The sequence below is a fragment of the Cannabis sativa genome, unplaced genomic scaffold (assembly GCF_029168945.1).
Source record: "Cannabis sativa cultivar Pink pepper isolate KNU-18-1 unplaced genomic scaffold, ASM2916894v1 Contig2, whole genome shotgun sequence".
Taxonomy (NCBI): domain Eukaryota; kingdom Viridiplantae; phylum Streptophyta; class Magnoliopsida; order Rosales; family Cannabaceae; genus Cannabis; species Cannabis sativa.
This window is the reverse complement of record NW_026870038.1, coordinates 767,177-794,100: the sequence shown is the minus strand read 5'-3', so window position 1 is coordinate 794,100 and position 26,924 is coordinate 767,177. Positions and strand designations below refer to the sequence as shown.

Genomic DNA, 26,924 nt, shown 5'->3' with positions numbered 1-26,924 from the left:
ATATTAGGAATTCGAGCAGTAATTAGAAATCACAAAGGAGAAGTTGTGACTGCATTATCCAAACTAGTACAATGCTGTTTTAGAAGTGATGAAATGGAAGCTAAGGCTCTATTTCACAGTCTTAATTGGGCTTTTCAACAACAATTCTCGATAATGCAAGTTAAAACAAATGCTTTAAGAGTGTCTTCTACTTTGACCTCTTCACACAAAGACTTATCTTGTTTTTCAGATTTAATTAATGATGTACGTTGTCTTTTGTCCTTTTTTCCTAGAATTACAGTCGCTCATGTTCGTAGGTATGCTAATCAAGTTGCCCACGGCTTAGCAAAGTATGCTCTAGAGTTGGATGAAGACGTCTGTTGGATGGGGGAAATTCCACGTCCTATTTTCTCTATTGTTGTAAATGATCTTTGATTTATAATAATAGTAAAAATTTCTCAATTTTTTTTTTCAAATTTTCAAAAAATTTAGTATTTGGTGTGAATTTTTTAAATTTATTTTTTAGTGGGTAAATATATTGCTATCCCAAAACTTGCAGCCCAACTTAGCCCCGGTATCATTTTAACCTAGGCCCATATAGCACGTGTGATAATAAACTTAATAAGTAAATAGAACAAAATAAAATAAAACACAAGTTAAAATTATGTCCAAATTTTTGGAGTTTTTAATAATGGGACTTGAATTCCTTTCATTCTTTCATTATTATTATTATTATTATTATTATTATTATTATTATTATTATTTTGAGTTGACACTTAATAATTTATGGAATTTACTCAATATCTTGTTTGGAAGCCTTTGCACCACTTTGCAAAAATAACGTTACCCTTGTGATATTCATGTTGATATTTACCATAAGTGCAGGGTTTTTCAATTTTGATTCTAATTTTGTGACTAAATTCCTTACAATCAAGAGCAAAATTACAAATTTTTTGGTTTTTTATACAATTTGTGCAATAATATATTTTTTTTTTCTTTTTCAGAAAAGTTATATTATAGAAAAAATTCAAGAAAAAATTAAAAAAATATGAGTAACTAGTTACCCTTAGAGTAATCAGATTGGTAACTAGTTACTTTATAGGTTTTCATATATTTTAACTTTTTCTTTTAAACTCTCATATAAAATACCTTTTTTAAGGAAAAAGTAATATTTTTACACATTTAGAACCTTAAAAACTATAAAAATAAAAATTCCTCTATAATTAAGTAGTGAAAAATTAAGTGATTTTTCTCTTTTAAAAGGAAAAACATTAAGAATTAAGTAAATTAATGGTATGAATATTGTTGTGAGCAAGTAATGAATTTTGGATCAAATACAAATCATGATGGTATATGATTTGATAGATAGATAGATAGAAGACTTGATTAGTTGATAAAGATTATTAACATATTCAATGACTTGATTAGTAAAAAAAATCAAACTTTTTGGGAAACAAATTTTTTTGATTCGATTAAAATAGAATTAATATTTTCAGTAAAAAAATAAAAAATCATGAATATAAATTCAACCAAATATTTTTTAAATTCAAAAAACGCTTACCCTCGATACAATTAGAAGATCATATTATTGATTATACAAACACGAGTTTAGTTCCCAATTTTCTACTCATGTTTTTAAGTTTCAAATGAAATCTTCTATGACTTTAAAAAATTCCCAAAACTTGGTTTTTTTTTTTTTTTTGAAAGAACACACAGTTGATTAAGCGAGAAAAGTGATGGGAATCACAGGGGGATTACCCTCCCCTTGATACAAAACGACCAATTCGCTAGCAGCTCTAGCTTTCTTGGCTATACCATCCGCAACCGAATTAAAAGTACGACTTATAAAACAGAAATTACAAACTAGAAAGAGTTTAGAAATGTTAATTATAGAATAGAACACATTAGAAAGTTTCCAATCGGTACAAGATCCTGAGGAAGAAAGAGCATGAACTGCCACCTTGCAATTTGAGAGAATAAGAACCTCTCTCTAGCCTTGATCAATTGCCCATGAAAGAGCTAGGAGAATAGCTCTGAATTCACCTTCGAGGGCAGAATGAACCTATTGTTTCTGGTGTTTAACAAACCAGCAGCCATCTGCAGTGTCGACTGAGACTGCTGCAATACCCGCTTCCCCTCCCACCCAAGAAGCATCCGTGAAGAGAACATGACTAACCATACTGCTAGAAGAGAGAGTAACCCCTACACCGGCCGAACCTTCAGGGGATTGAGTGCCAACACTTTGAGTACTCTTTCTGAAATGAGGCAACCTCTGTAACTCCAAAAATTCAGATTCAACCCTTGCTAAAGCCATCAGGGGATTGACAGGAACATTATTGATGTAGAAAACATTTCGTTGATGCCATATGACAGATAAAACACACCCCAAGTAGTTAAGAAAATCATCTCTGCTTTCACCTGAATGGGAGTTTGTAAAAGAAAACACCAGATTTTCTATCAAACTTTGAATGGAGTCACCTTGGATCTCCCTATCCTAATTGATTTACTTCCACCAAACCAAATGGATCTTGAGAAGCTACACCTACTGAACAGATACATAGGATCTTCGACTTCACTATCACACAAATCACACGCTTTATCTGACAGAAAATGTAATCTGCTCTTTGTAGGGATAACATCACTCATAAACCGCCAAAGCAAAACTGAAATCTTGGGATGAATATCAACTCCCCATATCCACTTCCAGACTTCTTTAATCGGGTCAAACCTCCAAGATTGATCCACTTTGTAGGCTGCCTTAACAGAAAACTGCCCATTTGGAGAATCTTTTTAAAAAATCTGATCTTGAAAGGGAGAAGGGATCCTCGGTATAGAGAGAATACGATGTCCCAACCCATCTCCAAACACTTGTAAAACCAATTCTTCATTCCATTCATTACCTGTAGAGATGTCCGCTACAGTTTTGATTGTAAAACCATTATTCCTCAAGCTACTCATAAGATCCATGAATTCATGAGCTTCCAACCAGGGAATCCACGGCTGCTGCCAAAGATTTATAGACTCACCAGAAGCAGCAACAGAGATGGATCCCTTGAGAATTGTAGATCTTGTATCCAGGATGCATTTCCAAAGATAAGAGTCATTACTCTTACCTTTAACTGCCCAAAAATTCTCGAATTTGCAATACTTCTTCAGCAGACATGAGACCCATGGTTTCTTTTCTTTTGTTGCCAAACTCCAAGCTAGCTTAGTTAGTAATGCTTTGTTCATGTCTTCACATCTTCTTAAGCCCAATCCTCCAGATTCCTTTGGTTGACATATCTTATCCCAAGCCTTCAAAGCAAGATATCGGTCCTTGTCCACTCTTCCAGACCACCAGAACTTCCTCATCAGGGCATCAAGTTCTCGACAATTAGCTAAAGGAATTTTGGAAGTAGACATTGCGTAGATTGGCATAGCCGAAGTTACTGACTTAATCAGGGTTAATCGGCCAGCATAAGAAATGAGTTTCATCTTCCATCCTTCCAATTTTTTCAGCATACTTTCTTTAAGCCTCAGATAATCCTCCTTTTTCCTTCTTTTGAAAACAAATGGATTACCAAGATGTCTCTCACCGCCACTAACTTGGTTAATGTTGAGAATACCAAGGATGTTGCTCTTCCTTTCAATACACATATTCTTAGAAAAGAGAACTCCAGACTTGGATTTACTACAAGATTGCCCAAACCAAGATTCATAAGTAGAGAGGCACTCCATCAACTTATTAGCTTCATTTGAGTTTGCACGAGCAAACAAAATGGTGTCATCTGCAAACATCAAGTGAGAGATCGGGGTAGCTGAATGAGCTATCTTGATGCCATGAACCGCATTCTGAACTTCGGCTTTGGATATGAGTTTTGAAAGAACTTCTTGGCAAAGTAAAAATAAAAAAGGAGATAGAGGATCTCCTTGACGAAGGCCTCGTTGCGGAATCAATTTCTTAAGCGGACACCCATTAAGAAGGACCGTATAGGAAACACTAGTAACACAGGCCATCAGAAGCTTTCGGCATTGCTCAGAAAAACCATTCGCCTCAAGAACTTTTTCTAAGAATTTCCATTCCATTTTGTCATAGGCTTTGTGCATGTCAAGCTTTAAAGCAATAAGCCCTCCTTTGCCTTTCTTATGACGAATCTTGTGAATGATTTCTTGAGTGAGAATAGAAGATTCAGCTATCCATCGCCCTGGAATAAACGCTGATTGAAGGGGAGAGATTAGATCACTCATGAAAGGTCTTAGCCTGTTAGATAAAATCTTGGCTATGACTTTATAAGAAAAGTTACATAGACTTATTGGACGAAATTGGTCCACACCCAGAGGAAAATCCACTTTCGGAATGAGGCATATAAAAGTCTTGTTTAGATTAGGATCCATTTCTTCCGACAGGAAAAACTCTCTGACTGTATCACACAAATTTGTACCAACAACGTCCCAGTACTTGCGAAAAAACAACCCGAAAAACCATCCGGCCCCGGGGCCTTAAGAGGGTGAAGGCAGAAAACCACCTCCTTAATTTTCACATCTGTAGGCACTTTAGAAATGATGTCATTTGCATTAACATCAATTCTATTGTCAAACAGGTTATTAAATGAATCCTCCTCAATACAAGGCCGAGAAGAGGTAAACAACTCTTGGAAATAATTGTTAATGATACCCCCTATAGACCTCTAATCTTTCCAAATCTTCCCTTCTTTGTCTTTAATCGCCCAAATACTATTCCGCCTTTTTCTGATAACAGTTGCAGCATGAAAATATCTTGTATTCCTATCCCCCAAGGAGAGCCAAGTTTCTCTTGATCGTTGTCTCCACATACTTTCAAGTTTAGACCAAGCAACCAAGATTTGAGAATGAACACTAGCTTCTTCAACTTTTAGAGCTTCAGAAATTGGCTGGTTTTGAATCCACTCCAATCTCTTCTCTGATAAGTTAAAAATAGCCTTATATCTTGATTTTATAATTTAAAAATTTCTTTCAAAACCTCTAAAGGGTATTTCAATTCTTTCTCTTAACTATGTAATTTTATATTTTCCTAAAGGGTATGGAATCTAACCAAGGGGAAAAACATTTGGTTAGATTTTGTTTTACTATGTTAGAGCATTTTTAGTGGTATTCTTTATTTTTTAATTAAAATAGTTAAAAAGTTAAAATAAGGAACCATTTTTATTGTATTGGCCTAATCATATTCTCTACTTTAGTTAGTATTTGATTATTTTAAAAATATTTTATAATTTGAGTTTGTTAAATATAAATTAATTTTATAAAATAATGACAAAATAATAATAGTATTTTTGATGGAAATACTATTGAAAAAGTTTAGCAAAAAATTAGGGAGCTCGTTATCCATTCTCTATTATAGAGAATTATTTTTTGTATGGTTGAAGCTTATTTTTTTAAGTTTGACTCCCTATTTTAGCTAAAGAGCGTGTTAGAGAAAGTGATTGGAGATGCTCTTATGTGCTTTTCTTTTTTGAGGTAGAATGCATATTCTTATTTGAGGTTGTTGTATTTCTAATACCTTATCTATTTTTTAAGCTAAAGAGATCACATTGTTGATAGGATTAAGATGAGCATAAGATATTGTATTGCAAGTCAAAAAAAATTTCTCTAATTATTTGTCTCTGGTGTTAGCTTTGAATAATAACAACATGTATTTTCTAATAATAATAATATCTCCATGTATTTTAATGAGTTAGGTATTTTACTTTCAGACATTAAAGTCTTGCTGTCAAATTTTCATAGAGCATCTCTTTCATGTTAGTAGTAACTCTAGTATTTGCAGCTAATGGATTGGCTAAATATACTTCATGGATAGACGATGACTTTTTTTTGGATGAAAGAGATCTCTCCTCCTATTTGTATTAAGACTCTTAACCAGGCCTGACCTTGAGCTAAGGCAGGCTAGGCCCGTATCTAGGGTCCATCCAAACCCAAGGTCTAATATTTATAGGGTTAATTTCACAAATGCACAAAAATAACAAAAAAACAACCAAAATACGGTTTCACGAAATTTTAAATATTTTTACGATTTTTTTTATTTTATTTACATAAAATACGGTCTTTTTATATTGAAATTTTGTTCATTTGTTGTTAATTTTTTGTTATTTTTTTGTTGTTATTTTGATGTTACTTTTATGTTGTTTTCTTGTTGATTTTATGTTGTTTTCGTGTTATTTTTTGGAAAACCGTAAAAATGTAAAAAAAAACATTATTTGAACGTAAAAATGTAAATATTTTACAAAAAATGGTGCCTTATGTAATTATTCCAAATTTTTATATAGTATATTTTTTACATTGAAAAAAAATAATATTTTTATAAATTTTGTAAAAAAAAATTTAATAATATTCACGCGTATAATAAAAAAATTTAGGTCTATTATTACTGAGGGTCGGCCTTGCTCTTAACTTTTTTTTTTTTTCTATCCAATAAAGTGATGTTGAAAAAAATGTCGATCTTATTCTTCAAAACTTTCAATTAACTACCCTTTTTCACGATTGAAGAAATGATGAAATTATAATCTTTGATGTTTATGTGGATTGGATGATATTCTTTATCATTTGTGTGGATAATGCCCAAATCCATAAACTAAAATAAATTATATTCATACATGTATTTGTCTTATTTATTTATTGAGTAATTTGCGGCAAAACCCCCTCAACTATCAATTTACTTGCAAAAAACCATCCAACCTCATATTTTGGTGGGAAAACCCTCCAAAGTACTGTTTCGTTTACATTTTTAAGGTGTCGTCTATTCAGCCTCGTTAAGTCTTAATTTTGCCCACGTGGCAATGACAGGTCAATAAAAAATTATCCTACGTGGCCATATTTTACAAAATAAAAATTAAAATAAAAACAAAAAATTTAAGAGTAATTTGCGGTAAAACTCCCTCAACTATCAATTTACTTGCAAAAAACCATCCAACCTTAAAGTTTTTTAGATGGTTTTTTGCAAGTAAATTGATAGTTGGGGGAGTTTTGCCGCAAATTACTCTTAAAGTTTTATTTTTATTTTGTAAAATATGGCCACATAGGATAATTTTTTAGTGACTTGTCATTGCCACGTGGGCAAAATTATGAGCTGGACAGACGACATCTTAAAATGTAAACAGAATAGTACTTTGGAGGGTTTTCCCACCAAAATATGAGGTTGGATGGTTTTTTGCAAGTAAATTGATAGTTAAGGGGGTTTTGCCGCAAATTACTCTTATTTATTTATTCCTTAGAGAGACATGTATATTTGTCTCATTGTAATTTTTACTTAAATATGTTTTTTCACATAAAAAAAAATATATATTACATTTTTTTTGTAAGGTTAGTTGTTTAGCAATTTAGTTCTTAAGAATATTTTACAAAATTCTAAGTTTTTTCTTAATTTGTCTTTATTTTCCTTCTAATTATTTTAGATGGGCTCGTTTAGTACGCATGACAAATTAATTTGTCTAGTCCAGTATTTAGGCATGTTGGAAGTCTAGATAATTACTCCAACTAATCTCATATGTCTGAAATTATTTATCTCATCCAGTAGGGTGGGATAAATAATCCCATGCATGTAATTTTTTTTTATTATTTTTAATTTTGATTTTATTAATATATTTTAAATTTAGTAAGAATTTAAATGAAAGAAGTATCACACATTCATTTATAATTTTTTTATCAAAAATTTATTCATTAAAATTAGTAAAAATATATAATTTTAAATTATCATACATAAGCTTTCAAAATTTAAAATATTATTAATTAAACACTAGTTATTTAAATTGATTCTAAGAGAAACAATATGACAATAAAATTATATATTATTTTTAAATTACTAGAAAATTTATATAAATATTTTAAAAAATTAATGTTTATCTTAAATTAGTGATTAAAAAAGTGTTTAACATAAACAATTTTATATTATTCAAGTATTTTTTATTTTACTATTTTAATTATTTATTAAATAAAATATATGATAAACTATTTTATTATATATTTATGCTACATACTTTGATTATATAGGATATATTATTTTATAATTTAATTATTTTTATTTTTTTTGCTGCGAATTATTCATTTTTATTTATTTATTATTATATATTTTTATTGTAATTTGAGTTTTTTTTTTTCTAAAAGGAAATAAATAAAATAGTCAAGTCTATTCTTAAATCAAACACATAATTACTTTCAGCATAATCTAATATTGTCTAATTCAGTCAAATCCAATCTAGCATATTAAACGAGCCCTTATATAAAAAAAATTAAGTTTTGCTAGAAGATCCAAGAATTTTATATACATAAATATTTTTATATATATATATATTTATATAAATTATTGGTGCACCCCTTTTCACAATGATTAGACTTATGATCTCTTTTGTAAAAATCCAACTTAATCAATTTATTTTCAAAGTTTCTACAACCCATTATTGGCTTACTTTAAATCATGTTCTTCTCTACTTAATTGGTTGGTACTTAAACACTATTTATTTTGATCTTAATTTCAAACCAACTACTCAATTTACAATTCAACACTTTATTGATATTGATTTGTCTATCTTCATAACTACTTGGGGCTAGCTCAAGTGGCCATAGGTGGGTCTGTGAGTGTTGGAGGTCCTGGGTTCGAGTCCCAGGTAAAACATGATGTAATATATAAACGCTTGAATCAAAAAAAAAAAAAAGATTTGTCTATCTTCACGATTATTTTTCTTTATTAATTCGTGTAATAAAACGCAAAACTCGTTTTAATACAGAATCAGAATACAAATTTTTTGTGTTTGCTCTTTGAAATTAAATGTATTATTACTATTATTATAGAACATAAGATTGAAATTATACATACATTTTTTTAATAGTTATTATTCAATAATTTCATTCTAACTACCAAAATATTAATATTAATTCATACATTTATGTATAAAGTTCAAACAAACATGTGGATATTCTTGAAATAGTAATTATTTCATTTCTACTCTAATTTCATTGTATTCTTTTTCATATTTTTCCATTGTATTCCACCTAACCACCAAACACATCTTTCTAGATTAATATAGAAATTTTGATCATTTTAAGAATAGAAAAGGTGTTAATATTAGCATATATTTTATAATTTTTCAATTGTTAATATTCAAGGTTCCTAGTCCCTGAGATTGATAGGCCTTTTAGGACAAAAAAAATATTATTGGGCTTTTATTAAAAACATGTGTTATTTTAATTTTTTTTTTTAAAATAAAATGTATATTTTTAAAAGAAAAAAATTGGACCTCCTAAGCTGGATGGGCCCTAGGTACCGGGGCGGACCCAGAAATTTTGTTCAGTTGGGGTGAAAAAAATTAGAGAAGAAAGAAAATATAAATGTAAAAATATTTACAAAATAAAAGTAAAAAATGTAAATAAAAAATAAAAAAATTTAAATTAAATTGTAAATAAAAAACTTAAATATTAAAATTTGAGAGGGCATCGGTAGGGATGCACATTTTCCCCATGGGGATGGGGCCCCGCGGGGACCCGCCCCTAATGGGGCGGGGATTCCCCGTCTAAATGGGGAATGGGGCGGGGACGGGGATCAAATCTTGTCCCCGAATGTTAAACGGGGCGGGGACGGGAATGACACTCCCCGCCCCAACGGGGACCCGTTTAATTTATTAATTATTTTTTTTATTAATAGTTTATATTTTATATATGCGTTTGTATTTTTTTTAGTATATTAATATCATTTTTACAATTTTTGAAGTTGTGTTTTTATATAATAATTACTATATTGAATAGTAAATAATATGTAATATTTTATCTTTTATGTAATTTAATAATTTTATACATTTAAATTTTAAAAATAAAATTTATTTTACAATAGGGGATTCCCCGTCCCGTCCCCGCCCCATTAGGGGATTCCCCGCCCCGTCCCTGATGGGGAATAAGTGGGGATAGGGATTAAAATCCTTAACGGGGATGGGGACGGGGAGAGCACTCCCCGCTAATTCCTCGCCCCGTGTGCATCCCTAGGCATCGGCCACCTATCCTGCGTTTGCCACTACCTAAGTGCAAGCCTAATCTAAGGCCCACCCAACCTGTCTTAACTCAGATCGACCCTATTAATATTAACAAGTTAACCTCATAAATTAATAAAAACTAAAATAAAGAAAGACAAAAAAAACTTTTTTTATTTATCAGAACACAAATTATCTTTATCATGGTACTAAAATCTTTTTTTTTTTTTTTCATTACTTAAATCACTTCCATATAATTATGTTAAATTAATCTTAATTAAAGTTTATATTTGATTGCTCAATCTAGCTATTTGGTTTCATCCTTAAATTTCTTAATTAGAAGAGAAGTTTATATTGACCAAATGAATTACCCTTTTATTTTTATTATTTTTAGGGGAAATAACTACCTTCACTAATCACTATAGTGTTTTTTGAATCACAAATTATTTCCCAAAAAATTGTAAATTATTTTGTATAGTGCTAGCTAGCTTGTATCATGGAATTTTTGTTGTTGAATTTAATACATTTTTATAACATCTTCTAGGTCATATTTGAAAAATTATACAAAGACTACTTCGAAATAATACACCTACTATAAGATAATTTAGTCAAATTGAAGAGCATGTTTATAATTTTAGGGTGATTCTATGGTTTTTGGAGTGGACAATATTTTGTTTCTGAGATATAATAGTTTTTTCTTTACGAAAAAAAAAAAAACAGAAAAGGAAAATAATTTTACAATAATATACATTATAATTATTTATATTTTTTTAAAATTAATTTACTATACTGAAAGTAAGATTTAAATAATTTTACACGCATGCAATAGACTCATATTTTAATTATTTTTCAAGCATATATAATAAATTTATTTTGAATTATCTAAAAATTTCAAAATGTTATATAAATAATTAAAATATATATCGTTAGTACGTAGAGATGCACACGGGACAAGAAATTGGTAGAAGTGCTCCTCCCGTTCCATCCTTGTTAAGAATTTTAGTCTTCATCCCCATTTAGGGTGAAAAATCCTCTAATGAAAGTGGGGACGGGACATAAAATTCCTTAATATAAAAATAACGTTTATAATAAAAATTTAAATATATAAAAATATTAAATTATATAAAATTTAAAATATTACACATCAATTATTAATTAATATACTAATTATTACTAAAACACAACTTAAAATTCATAAAATTAATACTAATATATTAAAAAAAAATTAAAAAATAGAGTATAAATTATTAAATATTATTAAAAATATAAAATAAAAGATTAAATGGGTCCTCATCGAGACAAGGAGTGTCATCTCCGACTCTATTTTGTTTAACATTCGGAGATAAAAAATAATCCTCATCCCTGCCTCGTTCACCATTTAAACGGGGAATCCCCACCTCATTAGGGTCAGGTCCCAGTGAGACCATTCCTATAGAGAAAATATGCATTCCTAATCGTTAGTTCATTACATAAAAAAAATAGGTAAGTAAATTAAAAATAATCAGAATTATAACTATTCCCTTCCCCTAATGATGTATGTTGTGGGGTGTGTTGAAATAGAAATTATAAATAGATTTAACATCATTAACAATTTAACATGTCTATTACTATCATTTAAAACATGAGATATGATTTTTTTTAAAATAAATAAATAAATAATCTTGGGTTTTATCTAAAAAAATATTATCATATCTTAGGTCAAAAACAACAACAACAATAATAATAATCTTATGCTATTATTTAGTATAGTACCCAATCCAAAACATTATTTAATTTGTATGAAAGATAATGAAATATATTTGTAATGTCTTTTTTCTTCTTGTTTTATTATATTCTTGTGATAAGGCTTAATTTATTGACTAGTGCTATGGTTCAAAAATTCATTCAACTCTATCAATAACAATCCATGTACATCTCCATTGAACTTTATGATAAAGATAACACTTGCTTGCCACATATCACGTTTTAAAGCCCTAAATATAGGATAATAGCCACATCTTCATTCCATGTTCGACAAGTGTTCACAGTCAGTATATAGAGCTTAAGATAAAATTAAATTTTACGAATCTTATATAAATAATTTAATCATTATAAAAAAATAATTATAGTGGTAATTTTTTTTTTTAATTCTTAAAAGTTTCATTTAAAAATAATAATAACTCTTAAAAGTTACAATTGTCCGAAGGCATACATTTAATATTTTTAAAAATAATAAATTAAGAGGTTGGGAATCGATCTCTTTACCACTATACTTAAAAATATTTTAATATATTTTCTTATTATTATTATTTTTTTTTGTGTATATACCAATAATATTATATATTTTTTCATAATTTTAGGTGCAGGTCTTGCTCACCTCACCTCCAGACAAAAGCTAGTTCAGTATGGTCATATAATAGCTCGATTAAGATTTTATAAAATTTTCTTTAGCTTAAAGAAATAAAAATTATAAAATTTTAAATAATTTACAATGTTCATATTATAGTTTATAATCTTTCGTGTTATACGTGTATTTGTTTGTTTTTTTGTTTCTTTATTTTTTTTTATCTACATGTGATGAAAATCTCACGAAAATTTACAAGGGCCTATTGTAATTTTAACTTAGAATTTTGTCAATAATAAGTGAAGCTTTGATAATTAATGTCTCGATTTAACTAAATATAGATATTATAAGTAATTACGTAATAATAACAAGAACACAATTCTTAGTATTTAAAATCTACTAAGTACACAAGTCTCTTTTATGGAATGAGTTTATAATTTGATAAAGTTTTAGTAAGTAAAAAGTGTTCCTTTTTTATTGAGTGAACTCTTATTTATAGAAATAGAATAACAATTAATCTAATCTTAATAGAAAGTGGGTAACAATTAAATATGTATTGGATAAATATAAGGAGAATTATACTTTATATATAATTTTTTTAAAGTTTTTTTTTTTTTTAAAAAAAAATTACAGTTTGAGTTGCTCTAATAATTTTATGTAAATTGTTGTATAAATTTTAGTTGTGAATTAGATTACTTCGTTGATTGTTATGTAAATTTTTATGAAAAAAAAAAATTATTTTAAACTATAAAAATAATAATAAAAAAACCCCTATAAATAAGTGCCCATATGTAAAATACAAAAGTGTGGATTTTGACTCGGTCAACTTTCATTGTTTAGGAGGAGTATGACATAATAATACTACAAAAATATTATAATGTATTTCAAGCACTTATATCCACACATATTTTTGAGTATGGAATGTGTTTATTATAATTCTTAGCATTCTTAAAATACTTCAATTCATAAATATTACATTTTTTGTTGGATAAAATCACACATCAAGTTCATTCTTGGTGTTTCTTACCTAATTACTTACATTAATGAATTATTAAATATCTATTTTATGTGTTACGTAATTTAACTAATTTATTTATTGCTCAAAAAACAAATATAACAATAATGATATTGAATATCGTCATGAAAAATTTAGTTGCTTCAACTATAAATGTGTTGTACTATAGTCAGGGCCGGCTCTGAAACAAAGTGGGCTATAGGGAAAAAAAAAAATTTTGGGCCTTTATGTTAGAAAAAATATGGTATTTCTCAAAATTAAAAAAAAAATATATAATTTTAAAAGAAGAAAAAAAAAATTTGGGTCCCTGGGCTGGGTGGGCCCTAGGCACAGGCTTAGCCCGCCTATGTCCAGGGCCGGGCCTGACTATAGTATACCACATTAAAGACACACTCTATAAATATACACATAAATATATGCATACACAATAATAAATAAAATAAAATTATATAATAGGTTCATTATTTTTATTCTTATTGGTAGAAATGTCTCCATTTTAATAGCTTATAAAAATTATAACTGAAATTTTCGCGTATATATCGTAGTTATAGTATATTTCACTTATTTTAAAAAATTTAAAATAATTTATAATTTTGAAAATAAAATTCAAAAATTCAGTTGCATGCATACAATGAGAAACGAGCATCCACACAACTAAATTTATAAACTCTATTTTTGACATTATAAATTATTTTAAAAAATTAAAAATTAATTAAAATACTTATTATAATTATAATATAAACGATCATATAAATAAGATGATTGAATTAAAAATTTTTAAAATGTAAAAAATATTGATGTCCCTACTTGAAAGAACATAAATAGTGTTACCCCGGCTCTGGGCATAGGCGGGCTAGGCCTGTGCCTAAAGCCCACCTATTCCAGGGGCCTAAAAAAAAATATTTACCTTTTAAAATTATACCATTTTTTTTATTGATTTTGAAAAATACCATATTTTTTTCTAAATAAGGGCCCAAAATAATTTTTTTTTTCTATGGCCCACTAAAAGTCAGGACCGGCCCTGGTCCATATATTTGTGCCTCATTATCATTACTATTTTGTGATATTAATGAGTCAAAAAATACCAAAATGGAGTCGGCTAGATGATTTGTGTTTGTGCAACTTGGTGAAAAAGACAATACCAGACAAAAAGCTAGGATTGATGTTGAAATATATAATGATAATAATAATGATGATAAAAGTCCTAAACCATTTTTGGGGTTTTGGTGTCAAAATCTTCTAGAATGGACTTTATTGTCATAAATCAAAATTAATAATAACAAAAATAAATTAAACCAAAATAGAATTCAGTGTCTAGTACCACTGTTAGATTGATATTGATATAAGAGTAATTTACAAGATAGATATTTAAGTTTAATTTTTAACAATAATAATATCTAAGTTATAATTTTGGAACTTCTGTAAGTATATGACTGTTAAGTGTTAAGTAAATTGTCACGTGATAATCTTTGATTGGTCCAAGTCATTAAATTTTTATTTTTTTTTAATTAATTTAAATATATCAAAAAAAAATTGCATGTGGATAATGACTTAACATTTAATGATGAGGTACCTATCGAGTTCCAGAAATATAACTTAAGCATTATTACTGCTAAAAATTAAGGTGCCGTTTGGTAACACTTTTTTAATCAGTTTTCTGTTTTTAAAATTGAAAAAGTGAAAATATTTTTCAAAAACATGTTCTATAAAACTGTTTTTACTTTTCAATTTTTTAATTGATAATCAAAATTTTAAAAACAAAAAAAATCATTTTCAATATTTTTTTAAACAGTTTTTTTTTCTTAATTAATATCTTGGACGTCGATCATGACCCGGACCCAAATCCCCCCACGGTCCTGGCGCTGAACTCGGCCTCTGACTTGAACCCAAATTCGACCCCGAACCTAGACCCAACGTAAATAAAATCAAAAAATAAAAATGAAAATGAACTTTACAGAACACATTTTTGTTTTCTGTTTTTAAAATTGAAAAATAGAAGTGGTTACAGAACGCTTTTTTATTTTTTAAAAGCGAAATTTTTAAAAACAAAAATTTTACTTTCATTTTGTAATTATAAAATTAAAAAACAAAAGTGTTACCAAACGGCACCTAAATTTAAGTATTTATTCGCAATCAGAAATTAAACTTAAGTATTTATGCTGTAAATTACTCTTAATATAAAGATTATTGATATAAACTTAAGTATTTATAAATAATTTAAGTACTTAAATGGTATAAACATAAAAAACCAATTTCTTGGTATTTTTTTTTTCGACGACTTTTTCGGCGCCAACAAGAACTCTAGCGATTTTTTTGGCACCGGCAACTACTGCGGCTCTTTTTCTAGCATTAGTGACAACTTCGACGATCACTGTAGTTTCATTTGTTTTATTTTTTTTTTTTTAAAAAAAAAATATAAAGAGAATTTTAATTTTTTATGGTAATTCAAAGTAGCATATGCCATATATGTTAAGTTTTTGTTTGAAATACCATATTTTTTTCTATTAAATTTTATTACCATATTTATGCAAACTAGCTTTATTTTTCTCATATTTATATAAATACCCCTTATAATTTAGAAATTATTCTTATTTATAATTGGCTCAAATTGAAACATGTTTTTTATAATAAATTAAAGATTATTGTTGAATATTAGGTTTTACTGTAATAATAATTTATAACTTAACTAAAAATAAACCAATTATCAAACCCAAATTAGAATAATCTGTAATAATAATACATAAATTAATTTATATATAATTATTTTAATTTTAAGATAAAGAATTATATTCATTTGTTACCTTATACTTTCGTAAATCTATTACCAATAACTTTTATCGGGTACTTTGAATCAAATTTTGGCAATAACAATTTTTTTTGTAAGGAATTAACTAATTAAAATTGATGTGAAAAGGAGAAATCATGTTTTCTTAACATTGAAAAAAGAAAGATGTAAATATATATTTTTTAAGAAAAAAATAAGGGGAATTATCACATATATTATTTTTTTAACTTTTTTTTTTCTTTCAAATTTACAGTTTGGGTTTCTAAAGTGGTTGCAGCGCTAGTTGCAAAAGAGGTTTCTATACGATTTTTTGTTGTAATTTAAGTTGCAGCGCTAGTTGCAATAGGAGTTTCTATGTAGAATTCCGTAAAAATGCACAAAAAATTATTTTAAAGTAAAAAAAAAAAACAATCATTTTTTTTTGGCTATTAACAAAATATATACCATGTTTTAATTTCATAATTTTCCTAAAATAAAATAGTGTATTTCTTGTCTTTCAGTTTCAAATTAGAGAGAGATTGGAAATCAAAACTATTTGGAAGTGTTATTTAATATATTATTTGACACTCAAAGTCAATAAGGATGAGAATTTTAAATTGTGATTTGTTAAAAATATGATGTTGTTTAAGAAAAATTATATCAACTCCTTAAGACACGGATGAACATGGGCAAGTGGGGACTTGAGTCTCTAATAAAATAATACTTATATTTATTTTAAGATTATAATAAATACACACTCATTTTACATACTATTAATTTACACAATTGACAATATATACCATGTGATATGCATCTTAAACTAATTAATTTTTTTAGGGTAAAACTAAAACACATGGTAATGTGTAATTTGAGTGTAAATAATATAATAATTTTTTTTTTGACTTTTTTCAATTTTAATTAAAAAAAATAATAATATTACAAAAATTATTTCAGTTACCAAATAAATAAATATACAACCCAAATAAAAAAAATTACACAAATATCACTTACACACACCTTCAGCCCAAGATTCATGTTTCCTGGAATTGATATTAAGAGTTAGTCCTACATTGTTAATGTGTGGAAATAAATTGTGATATACAAGATGAAAGGGCTACTCCTCCCATTGCCAATTGGTTTTGAGATGGAACTTCATTCATCTTATTCCCACATTCTAACAATTGAAATCTTCGTCTGATGCAACCTTCGGGCAACCACCCAACAACTCACCATCCATGCTTCTTGGGTTTGAAACCTTCGTCTGATGCAACCTTCGACAACAACCCGGCAGCAACCTAACACAACCGAAAAGAAATCTAACCAGAAAGAGAACCATCATTAATTCCGCGCGACTTCACTTGAAAAAACGACTAGAATAAATCAAAACAAGGGCTGTTTCATATTCATGAAAAAAAAATGCAAAAAAAACTACTACGAAACTAAAATTCAACTAGAAATCCAATTTGATTCGCATAAAACTAATGTCCTAACTTCAATTTTTAGATCTATGAAATGCATATCTCAAAAAGTTAAATTGTAGTTCCCAAACAATCCAAATCAAGTATAATCCAAAAAAATTACATCAATACTATAATAAAATATTTATCCTAGTGTATTTTTCGTTATTTTCTAAATTTCTAATGGTAAATTTATTCATATTAAATCACGAAGAGACATGTAGATAGAGTTACATACGTAGAAACACTATTATGATTTTTAATGTTTCATAACAGTTGCATAAATATTTGTTAATATTTATTTCTCCACATATTATTATTATGGTACAAGTAATTATCAATCAGTGACAAAAAAAAAATACTGACAAATAGTTTCTTACATATACACATTCACATTTTACATTTTTTTAGTTACAATTAAGTTGCACGTTAGTTGGCTCGCAACAGATATAACTGTTGCTTTACAGTTTCAACAACAACCCACGATCCATGCTTCCTGGGATTGAAACCTGCGTCTGATGCAACCTTTGATCAACTACCCAGCAACCTTCGTCTGATTGAAACCTTCGTCTGATGCAACTTTCGGCCAACCACCCAGCAACTACCCAGCAACCTTCGTCTGATTGTGTAAGTGATAGTGTAAGTCTATAAGAGATATTTTGGTAATTAAAAGTACATAAAATATATAATTGTTGTCCACACTTTATTGAAGTATTTTTATAAATAAAGTGTTAATTTGTATTTTTCATATAATAATTCCATTTTTTTTTGTAAATACCATTTCACATTCTATATATTTTGTAAAAGGTACTGATTAGTATATCTATTTATTTAATGATAATCAATTTAGACCTATATTTTACAAAATAATAGAACATAATCATATCTTGATCTTAATTTTGATTAAATTATTTTTAATCCTAACTATAAAAATTTATCTTCCTAACCTTAAAACTTCAATTTCATAACTCTAACAATTGTAGTTCAATTTCTATTCTATTCCTAATCCTAAAAATGTTTGAGTGATTTAGGAAACTATTATGTCGCATTTCGCATAATACACGATCTAATATCTTATTTAATAATAAAAAATTCTATTAATAATTTTTATAAAATACAAAATCTAAAATAAAATCTATCTTTTTTTTTTATCCTGTGATATAACCTCTTATTTTTTTTTTATTTACTTTAAAATATATTAATGATTATATATGTGTATACTCATTTGACACTTTATACTTTTAAAAAATAAAGAGTTGGTAGCATGTACTTTCAATAATGTTCATTTAATACTTTTAAATATTAAAATTATACTTATTTTGTATGCTGTATTCAAAACTGATCAATAAAACATTACCAATATGATCAAAATATCTTCAATCAATGAGTTATAGATTCAAATTAACCATTTAATTATATATAACTGAAAATAAATTAATTTTATTGATAAAATTTGAGTTTAAGATGTCATGGATATTTTAAAAATACAGGTACTGTACAAGCATTATTTAAAACACTGAGTATCACTTTATATTTTGATATTTTACTAATTCCATATAGTTATTAACAATTGCCCTCTTAACTAATTTTTTTGTTCATAATTTACTCACTCTATTTTACAATTTCTCCTTCTCTCTCTTTCTAAATTGAACAACATCATAAAACACATGGGGTTCGTTTGGAACGCTGTATTAGGTCGTATTGTATTGTATTGTATTATATTGAATTGTATTTTATGCACTATTTTTATGTAAAACTATATGTGGTATTAACTTTTATGGACACTTAAATATATAATGTTTTAGTATAAATTAAAGTTTAACATAGTATTATATAAAAATATGATATATAATCCAATTTAATATAATACAATACAATACAATACGACCTAATACGACGTTCCAAACGAGCCCATGGTGTATTCGCGTATACGGGACCGACCCTAAGTATTAGCAGACTAGGTTTGCGCCTAAGGCCTACTTATTTTAAGAGTCTAAATAAAAAATATTTTTTAAAAAATATACATATATTTTTTTAATAATTTTTAAAAATATTATTTATTTATTATTATTATTATTATTATTATTTTTTTCCTATAATCCATTTGAAGTCAGGAGTGATATACTGTATGTATAGTGAAAATATTAGGTTATAATTTACTGAAGTTGTTGGCAAATAAGTTAGCAAAAAGTATTGAATGATTGGTTGGTATATATATGCCAGCTAGGTAGTTGTGTATTATATATTGATGATTAAATGAATGAATGGGTCAAACAATAAAAAGGTGTCAATTTGTAGAAATCATCTCACTCAATTCACTTTCTCTCTCAATAAATAGATATGGAGTCAATTCATGTCCTTCATCACAGTACTACTATACAGGGGTCATCTATGTATTAATCAACTTGGCCACTCCTTTATCATCCTCATTACTTTTTTTTTATTTTTTTTTTTAAAAAAATTAATCTATAATTTCATGTATTTATGTTTGATTGTAGGGTAAATATTATTTTAGACTTTGTGTTTTGTAAAATTTACTAATTTGACTCTCTATTTTGTTAAATGATAAAATAGATATTGTATTTTCTAAAATGGTACAAAATACAAATAGGACCCTAAACTGATTTTTTGTCACAATAAAATTTAATAGTAATCCGATCTAAAGGTGTTATGACAAAATTGTTTACATTTTCTATATGTGTTCGAGTTAAGAATTGTCTTCAAGTTGGTTATAATAAAAAAATTGTCAAAAATTAAGCTTAAGGTACTATTTTTACTATTTTGAAAAAATACAGGGTCTATTTTACCATTTAACAAAATAGATTGTCCAATTAGTAATCTTTACAAAATATAAGGTCAAAAATAATATTTACCCTTGATTTTATTTATCAAGACTTGACAATCGAATTTTATTTAAAAATAGTTAAAAAAAATGAGTTTTTTTAAAAAAAAGAAAAAATGAGAAAGTTAGTATAAGATAACCCTTTGTTTGATTAGTTACCCTTTAGTATAGAATAAATCAAAACAAGGGCTGTTTCATATTCATGAAAAAAAAATGCAAAAAAAACTACTACGAAACTAAAATTCAACTAGAAATCCAATTTGATTCGCATAAAACTAATGTCCTAACTTCAATTTTTAGATCTATGAAATGCATATCTCAAAAAGTTAAATTGTAGTTCCCAAACAATCCAAATCAAGTATAATCCAAAAAAATTACATCAATACTATAATAAAATATTTATCCTAGTGTATTTTTCGTTATTTTCTAAATTTCTAATGGTAAATTTATTCATATTAAATCACGAAGAGACATGTAGATAGAGTTACATACGTAGAAACACTATTATGATTTTTAATGTTTCATAACAGTTGCATAAATATTTGTTAATATTTATTTCTCCACATAATTCTATTAAGGTACAAATAATTATCGATCAGTAACAAAAAAAAAATTACAAATAGTTTCTTACATATACACATTCACATTTTATATTTTTTTAGTTGCAATGAAGTTACACGTTAGTTGGCTCGCAACAGATATAACAGTTGCATTACAATTTCAACAGCAGCGCACGATCCATGCTTCTTGGGATTGAAACCTGCGTCTGATGCAACCTTTGATCAACTACCCAGCAACCTTCGTCTGATTGAAACCTTCGTCTGATGCAACTTTCGGCCAACCACCCAGCAACTACCCAGCAACCTTCGTCTGATTGTGTAAGTGATAGTGTAAGTCTATAAGAGATATTTTGGTAATTAAAAGTACATAAAATATATAATTGTTGTCCACACTTTATTGAAGTATTTTTATAAATAAAGTGTTAATTTGTATTTTTCATATAATAATTCCATTTTTTTTTGTAAATACCATTTCACATTCTATATATTTTGTAAAAGGTACTGATTAGTATATCTATTTATTTAATGATAATCAATTTAGACCTATATTTTACAAAATAATAGAACATAATCATATCTTGATCTTAATTTTGATTAAATTATTTTTAATCCTAACTATAAAAATTTATCTTCCTAACCTTAAAACTTCAATTTCATAACTCTAACAATTGTAGTTCAATTTCTATTCTATTCCTAATCCTAAAAATGTTTGAGTGATTTAGGAAACTATTATGTCGCATTTCGCATAATACACGATCTAATATCTTATTTAATAATAAAAAATTCTATTAATAATTTTTATAAAATACAAAATCTAAAATAAAATCTATCTTTTTTTTTTATCCTGTGATATAACCTCTTATTTTTTTTTTATTTACTTTAAAATATATTAATGATTATATATGTGTATACTCATTTGACACTTTATACTTTTAAAAAATAAAGAGTTGGTAGCATGTACTTTCAATAATGTTCATTTAATACTTTTAAATATTAAAATTATACTTATTTTGTATGCTGTATTCAAAACTGATCAATAAAACATTACCAATATGATCAAAATATCTTCAATCAATGAGTTATAGATTCAAATTAACCATTTAATTATATATAACTGAAAATAAATTAATTTTATTGATAAAATTTGAGTTTAAGATGTCATGGATATTTTAAAAATACAGGTACTGTACAAGCATTATTTAAAACACTGAGTATCACTTTATATTTTGATATTTTACTAATTCCATATAGTTATTAACAATTGCCCTCTTAACTAATTTTTTTGTTCATAATTTACTCACTCTATTTTACAATTTCTCCTTCTCTCTCTTTCTAAATTGAACAACATCATAAAACACATGGGGTTCGTTTGGAACGTATTGTATTAGGTCGTATTGTATTGTATTGTATTATATTGAATTGTATTTTATGCACTATTTTTATGTAAAACTATATGTGGTATTAACTTTTATGGACACTTAAATATATAATGTTTTAGTATAAATTAAAGTTTAACATAGTATTATATAAAAATATGATATATAATCCAATTTAATATAATACAATACAATACAATACGACCTAATACGACGTTCCAAACGAGCCCATGGTGTATTCGCGTATACGGACCGACCCTAAGTATTAGCAGACTAGGTTTGCGCCTAAGGCCTACTTATTTTAAGAGTCTAAATAAAAATATTTTTTAAAAAATATACATATATTTTTTTAATAATTTTTAAAAAATATTATTTATTTATTATTATTATTATTATTATTATTTTTTTCCTATAATCCATTTGAAGTCAGGAGTGATATACTGTATGTATAGTGAAAATATTAGGTTATAATTTACTGAAGTTGTTGGCAAATAAGTTAGCAAAAAGTATTGAATGATTGGTTGGTATATATATGCCAGCTAGGTAGTTGTGTATTATATATTGATGATTAAATGAATGAATGGGTCAAACAATAAAAAGGTGTCAATTTGTAGAAATCATCTCACTCAATTCACTTTCTCTCTCAATAAATAGATATGGAGTCAATTCATGTCCTTCATCACAGTACTACTATACAGGGGTCATCTATGTATTAATCAACTTGGCCACTCCTTTATCATCCTCATTACTTTTTTTTTATTTTTTTTTTAAAAAAATTAATCTATAATTTCATGTATTTATGTTTGATTGTAGGGTAAATATTATTTTAGACTTTGTGTTTTGTAAAATTTACTAATTTGACTCTCTATTTTGTTAAATGATAAAATAGATATTGTATTTTCTAAAATGGTACAAAATACAAATAGGACCCTAAACTGATTTTTTGTCACAATAAAATTTAATAGTAATCCGATCTAAAGGTGTTATGACAAAATTGTTTACATTTTCTATATGTGTTCGAGTTAAGAATTGTCTTCAAGTTGGTTATAATAAAAAAATTGTCAAAAATTAAGCTTAAGGTACTATTTTTACTATTTTGAAAAAATACAGGGTCTATTTTACCATTTAACAAAATAGATTGTCCAATTAGTAATCTTTACAAAATATAAGGTCAAAAATAATATTTACCCTTGATTTTATTTATCAAGACTTGACAATCGAATTTTATTTAAAAATAGTTAAAAAAAATGAGTTTTTTTAAAAAAAAGAAAAAATGAGAAAGTTAGTATAAGATAACCCTTTGTTTGATTAGTTACCCTTTAGTTATCCTATAACATTATCTTTGTTATGAAGAAAAGAAAATAAAGGGAAACAAAATTATAGGATAGATAAAGAATTAGAAGGAAATAATGGAAAATATATTTCCTTCATTGTTTGGTGGGTAGAAAAGAAAGAAAATTAAATTGTTATAGAATTACAACAATAACCTTAAATTATTAATATATTTTTCTTACAAAAATAAATTAGTAATTTTACATCATTGTTGTTTGTAAAAGTTTTCTTTCCATTTTTCTCTCTAAATTGGGGGAGAAATTTTTTAATGTATCCTATCTCAAATTTTTCTATCTAACCAAACAAACATTCTTTTTACTTCTCTCCACTTTTTCTTCTAATTAAATTTTTCTTTACTCTCCTTTTTCTGCCATACCAAATATAATTTTTTTTCTTAAAAAAAATTATATTTTTGTAAATTATTTTGCCAAGAAAAAAAAACACCATAAAAATAAAAAATTTCCTTAAAAATATGTACTAAAACATTATGTAATACAACTTTTTTATAATCAAAATTCTTCAAATTTCACATGAATTTTAATAAAAATATGAAGAGATTTGATGCTACCTCTATGGTTTTCGATCAATGGTTTACTCAAAATTTGATTTTTCAATTATATTAGTTGATCGTTTTCGAAGCCAGATACATTTTACCGAAATTTTGGTGAGTCATAATAAATTTTCACTCAATTATTTGTTTAACATAATTTGAACTCATCAAATTTTACTACTAAATAAATTATTTGTTAAATCTTTATTTTTTGTAAGGATTTTTTTATCATTATTAGCTAATATTTTTCATAATATATTCAATACAACAATGACAAATTTTGTCATTTTTTTTTTCTTTTGGTGATAGTTTTTTATTATGTTTGCCAAATATTTTAATATGTAAGCATTTTTTATTTTAATACAACTCATTGATTCATGTTTTATTTTTATTTTTTGAACTGATCACTCGTACTGATTCATGTTTCAAAGATTATTTTAAAGAAAAGTACTAATTAATAAAATAATGTTAGAAAGTAAAAATAATGAAGAATATAACATGAATCGATGAACAATTTCGATCCAACATTATTTTAAATATATAATTATAATTATAAAAATCTTATTGCTATTAATTAATTTAATTATTATAATCAAAAGAAAAGATGGAAGAGGCATTCATCAGCCTTGTCAGTTAAAAATAATTAATTTATTTTTAAAATTAATAAATGATTTATTATTAACTGAGGCATGACAACACACGAATAATTAAATAGTAAATATAATTATTTTATAGCAATTTGGCTGATGATGTCATTATGTCAAAATTATATGACATCATAATAATGACGTCATAAATCCATGTCAACATCTATTTCGAGGCTCTAAATATAGCTGTCTTGTCTGTACAAGTTTGTTTTTGCTATTTATTAATTTATTTATTTTTTGGGGACAAATGATCTAAGAATCAAAATTACAAAAATATCATTTTATTAATTGTAATTGGTATTTTTAAAAAATGAAAATTAAAGAATGAGAATGAGATTTTGATATGATATGGTAGGCACTAAAGATATTTCTTTTTGTTTTACAAATTTTAGATCAATAAAAAAATACTTGAATTAATTGAACTAGATTTAAATATTTAAAAGTTTAAACTATACTCAAATAATAAATCACTTTGTGAAAAAAAAAAAAACACAAAAAACTCAAATAAATAAATCAAAATACTAATTAACATGTATGAAACTTGTCTCGTAAAGGGGATGCAAATAAAAGGATCCTCTTTAAAATTTTTGAGGAAAAAGATTATACAATTATGTGAGGCTAACAAAAAAGATCCTCCTATCAAATAATTTTAATTAAAGAAATTGATGTATATATATCTTTTAAAAGAATAATAATTTAAGAATGTATATGTTTTTGCCATAAAATATAGGTAAATTTTTGAAAAAATCTTAATTATTTATGTTATGTCAATTTTCTATTAGTGCACGTAGCTTATTTATGACGAATGATTACGTGTCCAGTAGAGCCCGGTTCAACGAGGCTTAGAGAATAATGTCCTTGAGCTCAAGGATGCGTAGCTCCGAGAGAAGAATGGACTCCCTGAAGGTCATCATAATTTTATAAGACACTGAGGCATATTTTCTAGGCATATTCAGACGACTCACACCCTCAACAATCTCATCAATTGCGGACAGGCAAGGTCTTGTCTCACCAAACGTCTATTTTGGACCTACATATGAGAAAATACAGAGAGAAAATAGGAAAATCAGAGTGTATTATTATTGTATATCTGATTTTACAATAGATTTGGAGCTTAAATAGCTCATTACAAGAGAGAGGCGGTTAGGGAAACTAACCACGTGCTGTAACAGAAAGTTAACAGCTGTAAATAACAAACTTAGTAACAAAACTATCCTTAACCAATCTTATCCAAAGCTAATCCTAAAAGCCCCCCTCAAGATGGAGTGTAGATGTTAATCAAGCCCATCTTGGATACTATTGTGGAGAAGTGAGTGGGAAGGAGCGCTTTGGTGAATATGTCGGCAAGGTTATTTTGTGAGGAGACATGAATTAGCTTGATCGAGCTTTGTTGGACTTTCTCTCGGATGAAATAGCAGTCAATTTCCACATGCTTTGTGCGTTCATGATAGACTGGATTTTCACTTATGTGGATTGCAGCGGTGTTGTCGCAATAAAGAAGTGCTGGGGTAGTAGAATTGATGCCAAAATCCTTGAGTAGGGCGAGGATCCATGTGAGTTCGGATGTAGCATTAGCCATGGCTCGATATTCTGCTTCAGCAGAAGATCGTGAAACAATTTGTTGTTTTTTTCACTTCCATGAGACAAGGGAGCTTCCAAGGAATAGGCAATAGCCTGAAATGGATCTCCTAGTGTCTTGGCAAGCCCCCCAATCAGCATCCGAGAAGAAAGAGACTTGGACATTGTGTGGGGATAGGCTTGTTTCAGCATAAGCAGATATAGTGGTTGTAGTGTCAGAGGGAAAGAAAAGGCCTTGTCCCGGTGTTGATTTTAGAAACTGCAGTATACGATGTGCAGCATGGAGATGTGGAACCCGAGGACAAGTGAGGAATTGGCTTAGATGGTTCACGACATAGGTAATGTCAGGCCGTGTAATGGTCAAGTATATTAACTTGCCAATGAGGCTTCTATAAGCTGTGGGATCGGGTAGGAGGTTTCCTTTATCTTTGCTTAGCTTTAGGTTGGTCTCCATGGGAGTAGATACGGGTTTAGCACCTATGTAGCCGGTGTCTTTTAGTAATTAGAGTGTAAAGGGTCTTTGAGAGACCGAAATA

General features: G+C 27.4%; 1 protein-coding gene across 1 annotated transcript; it reads right to left on the bottom strand.

Annotated features, from left to right (window-relative positions):
• Positions 1–1,699: 1,699 nt before the first annotated feature.
• Positions 1,700–26,389, bottom strand: LOC115716507 (uncharacterized). Its single transcript, XM_061107626.1, has 9 exons — positions 26,264–26,389; positions 25,778–25,840; positions 17,277–17,341; positions 17,064–17,086; positions 4,793–4,897; positions 2,857–4,379; positions 2,487–2,748; positions 2,067–2,397; positions 1,700–1,820 (listed from the first exon to the last, which is right to left on the bottom strand). Exons 1-9 carry the CDS (start codon positions 26,387–26,389, stop codon positions 1,700–1,702), a joined length of 2,619 nt encoding a protein of 872 aa, XP_060963609.1.
• Between the last annotated feature and the right edge of the window lie 535 nt (positions 26,390–26,924).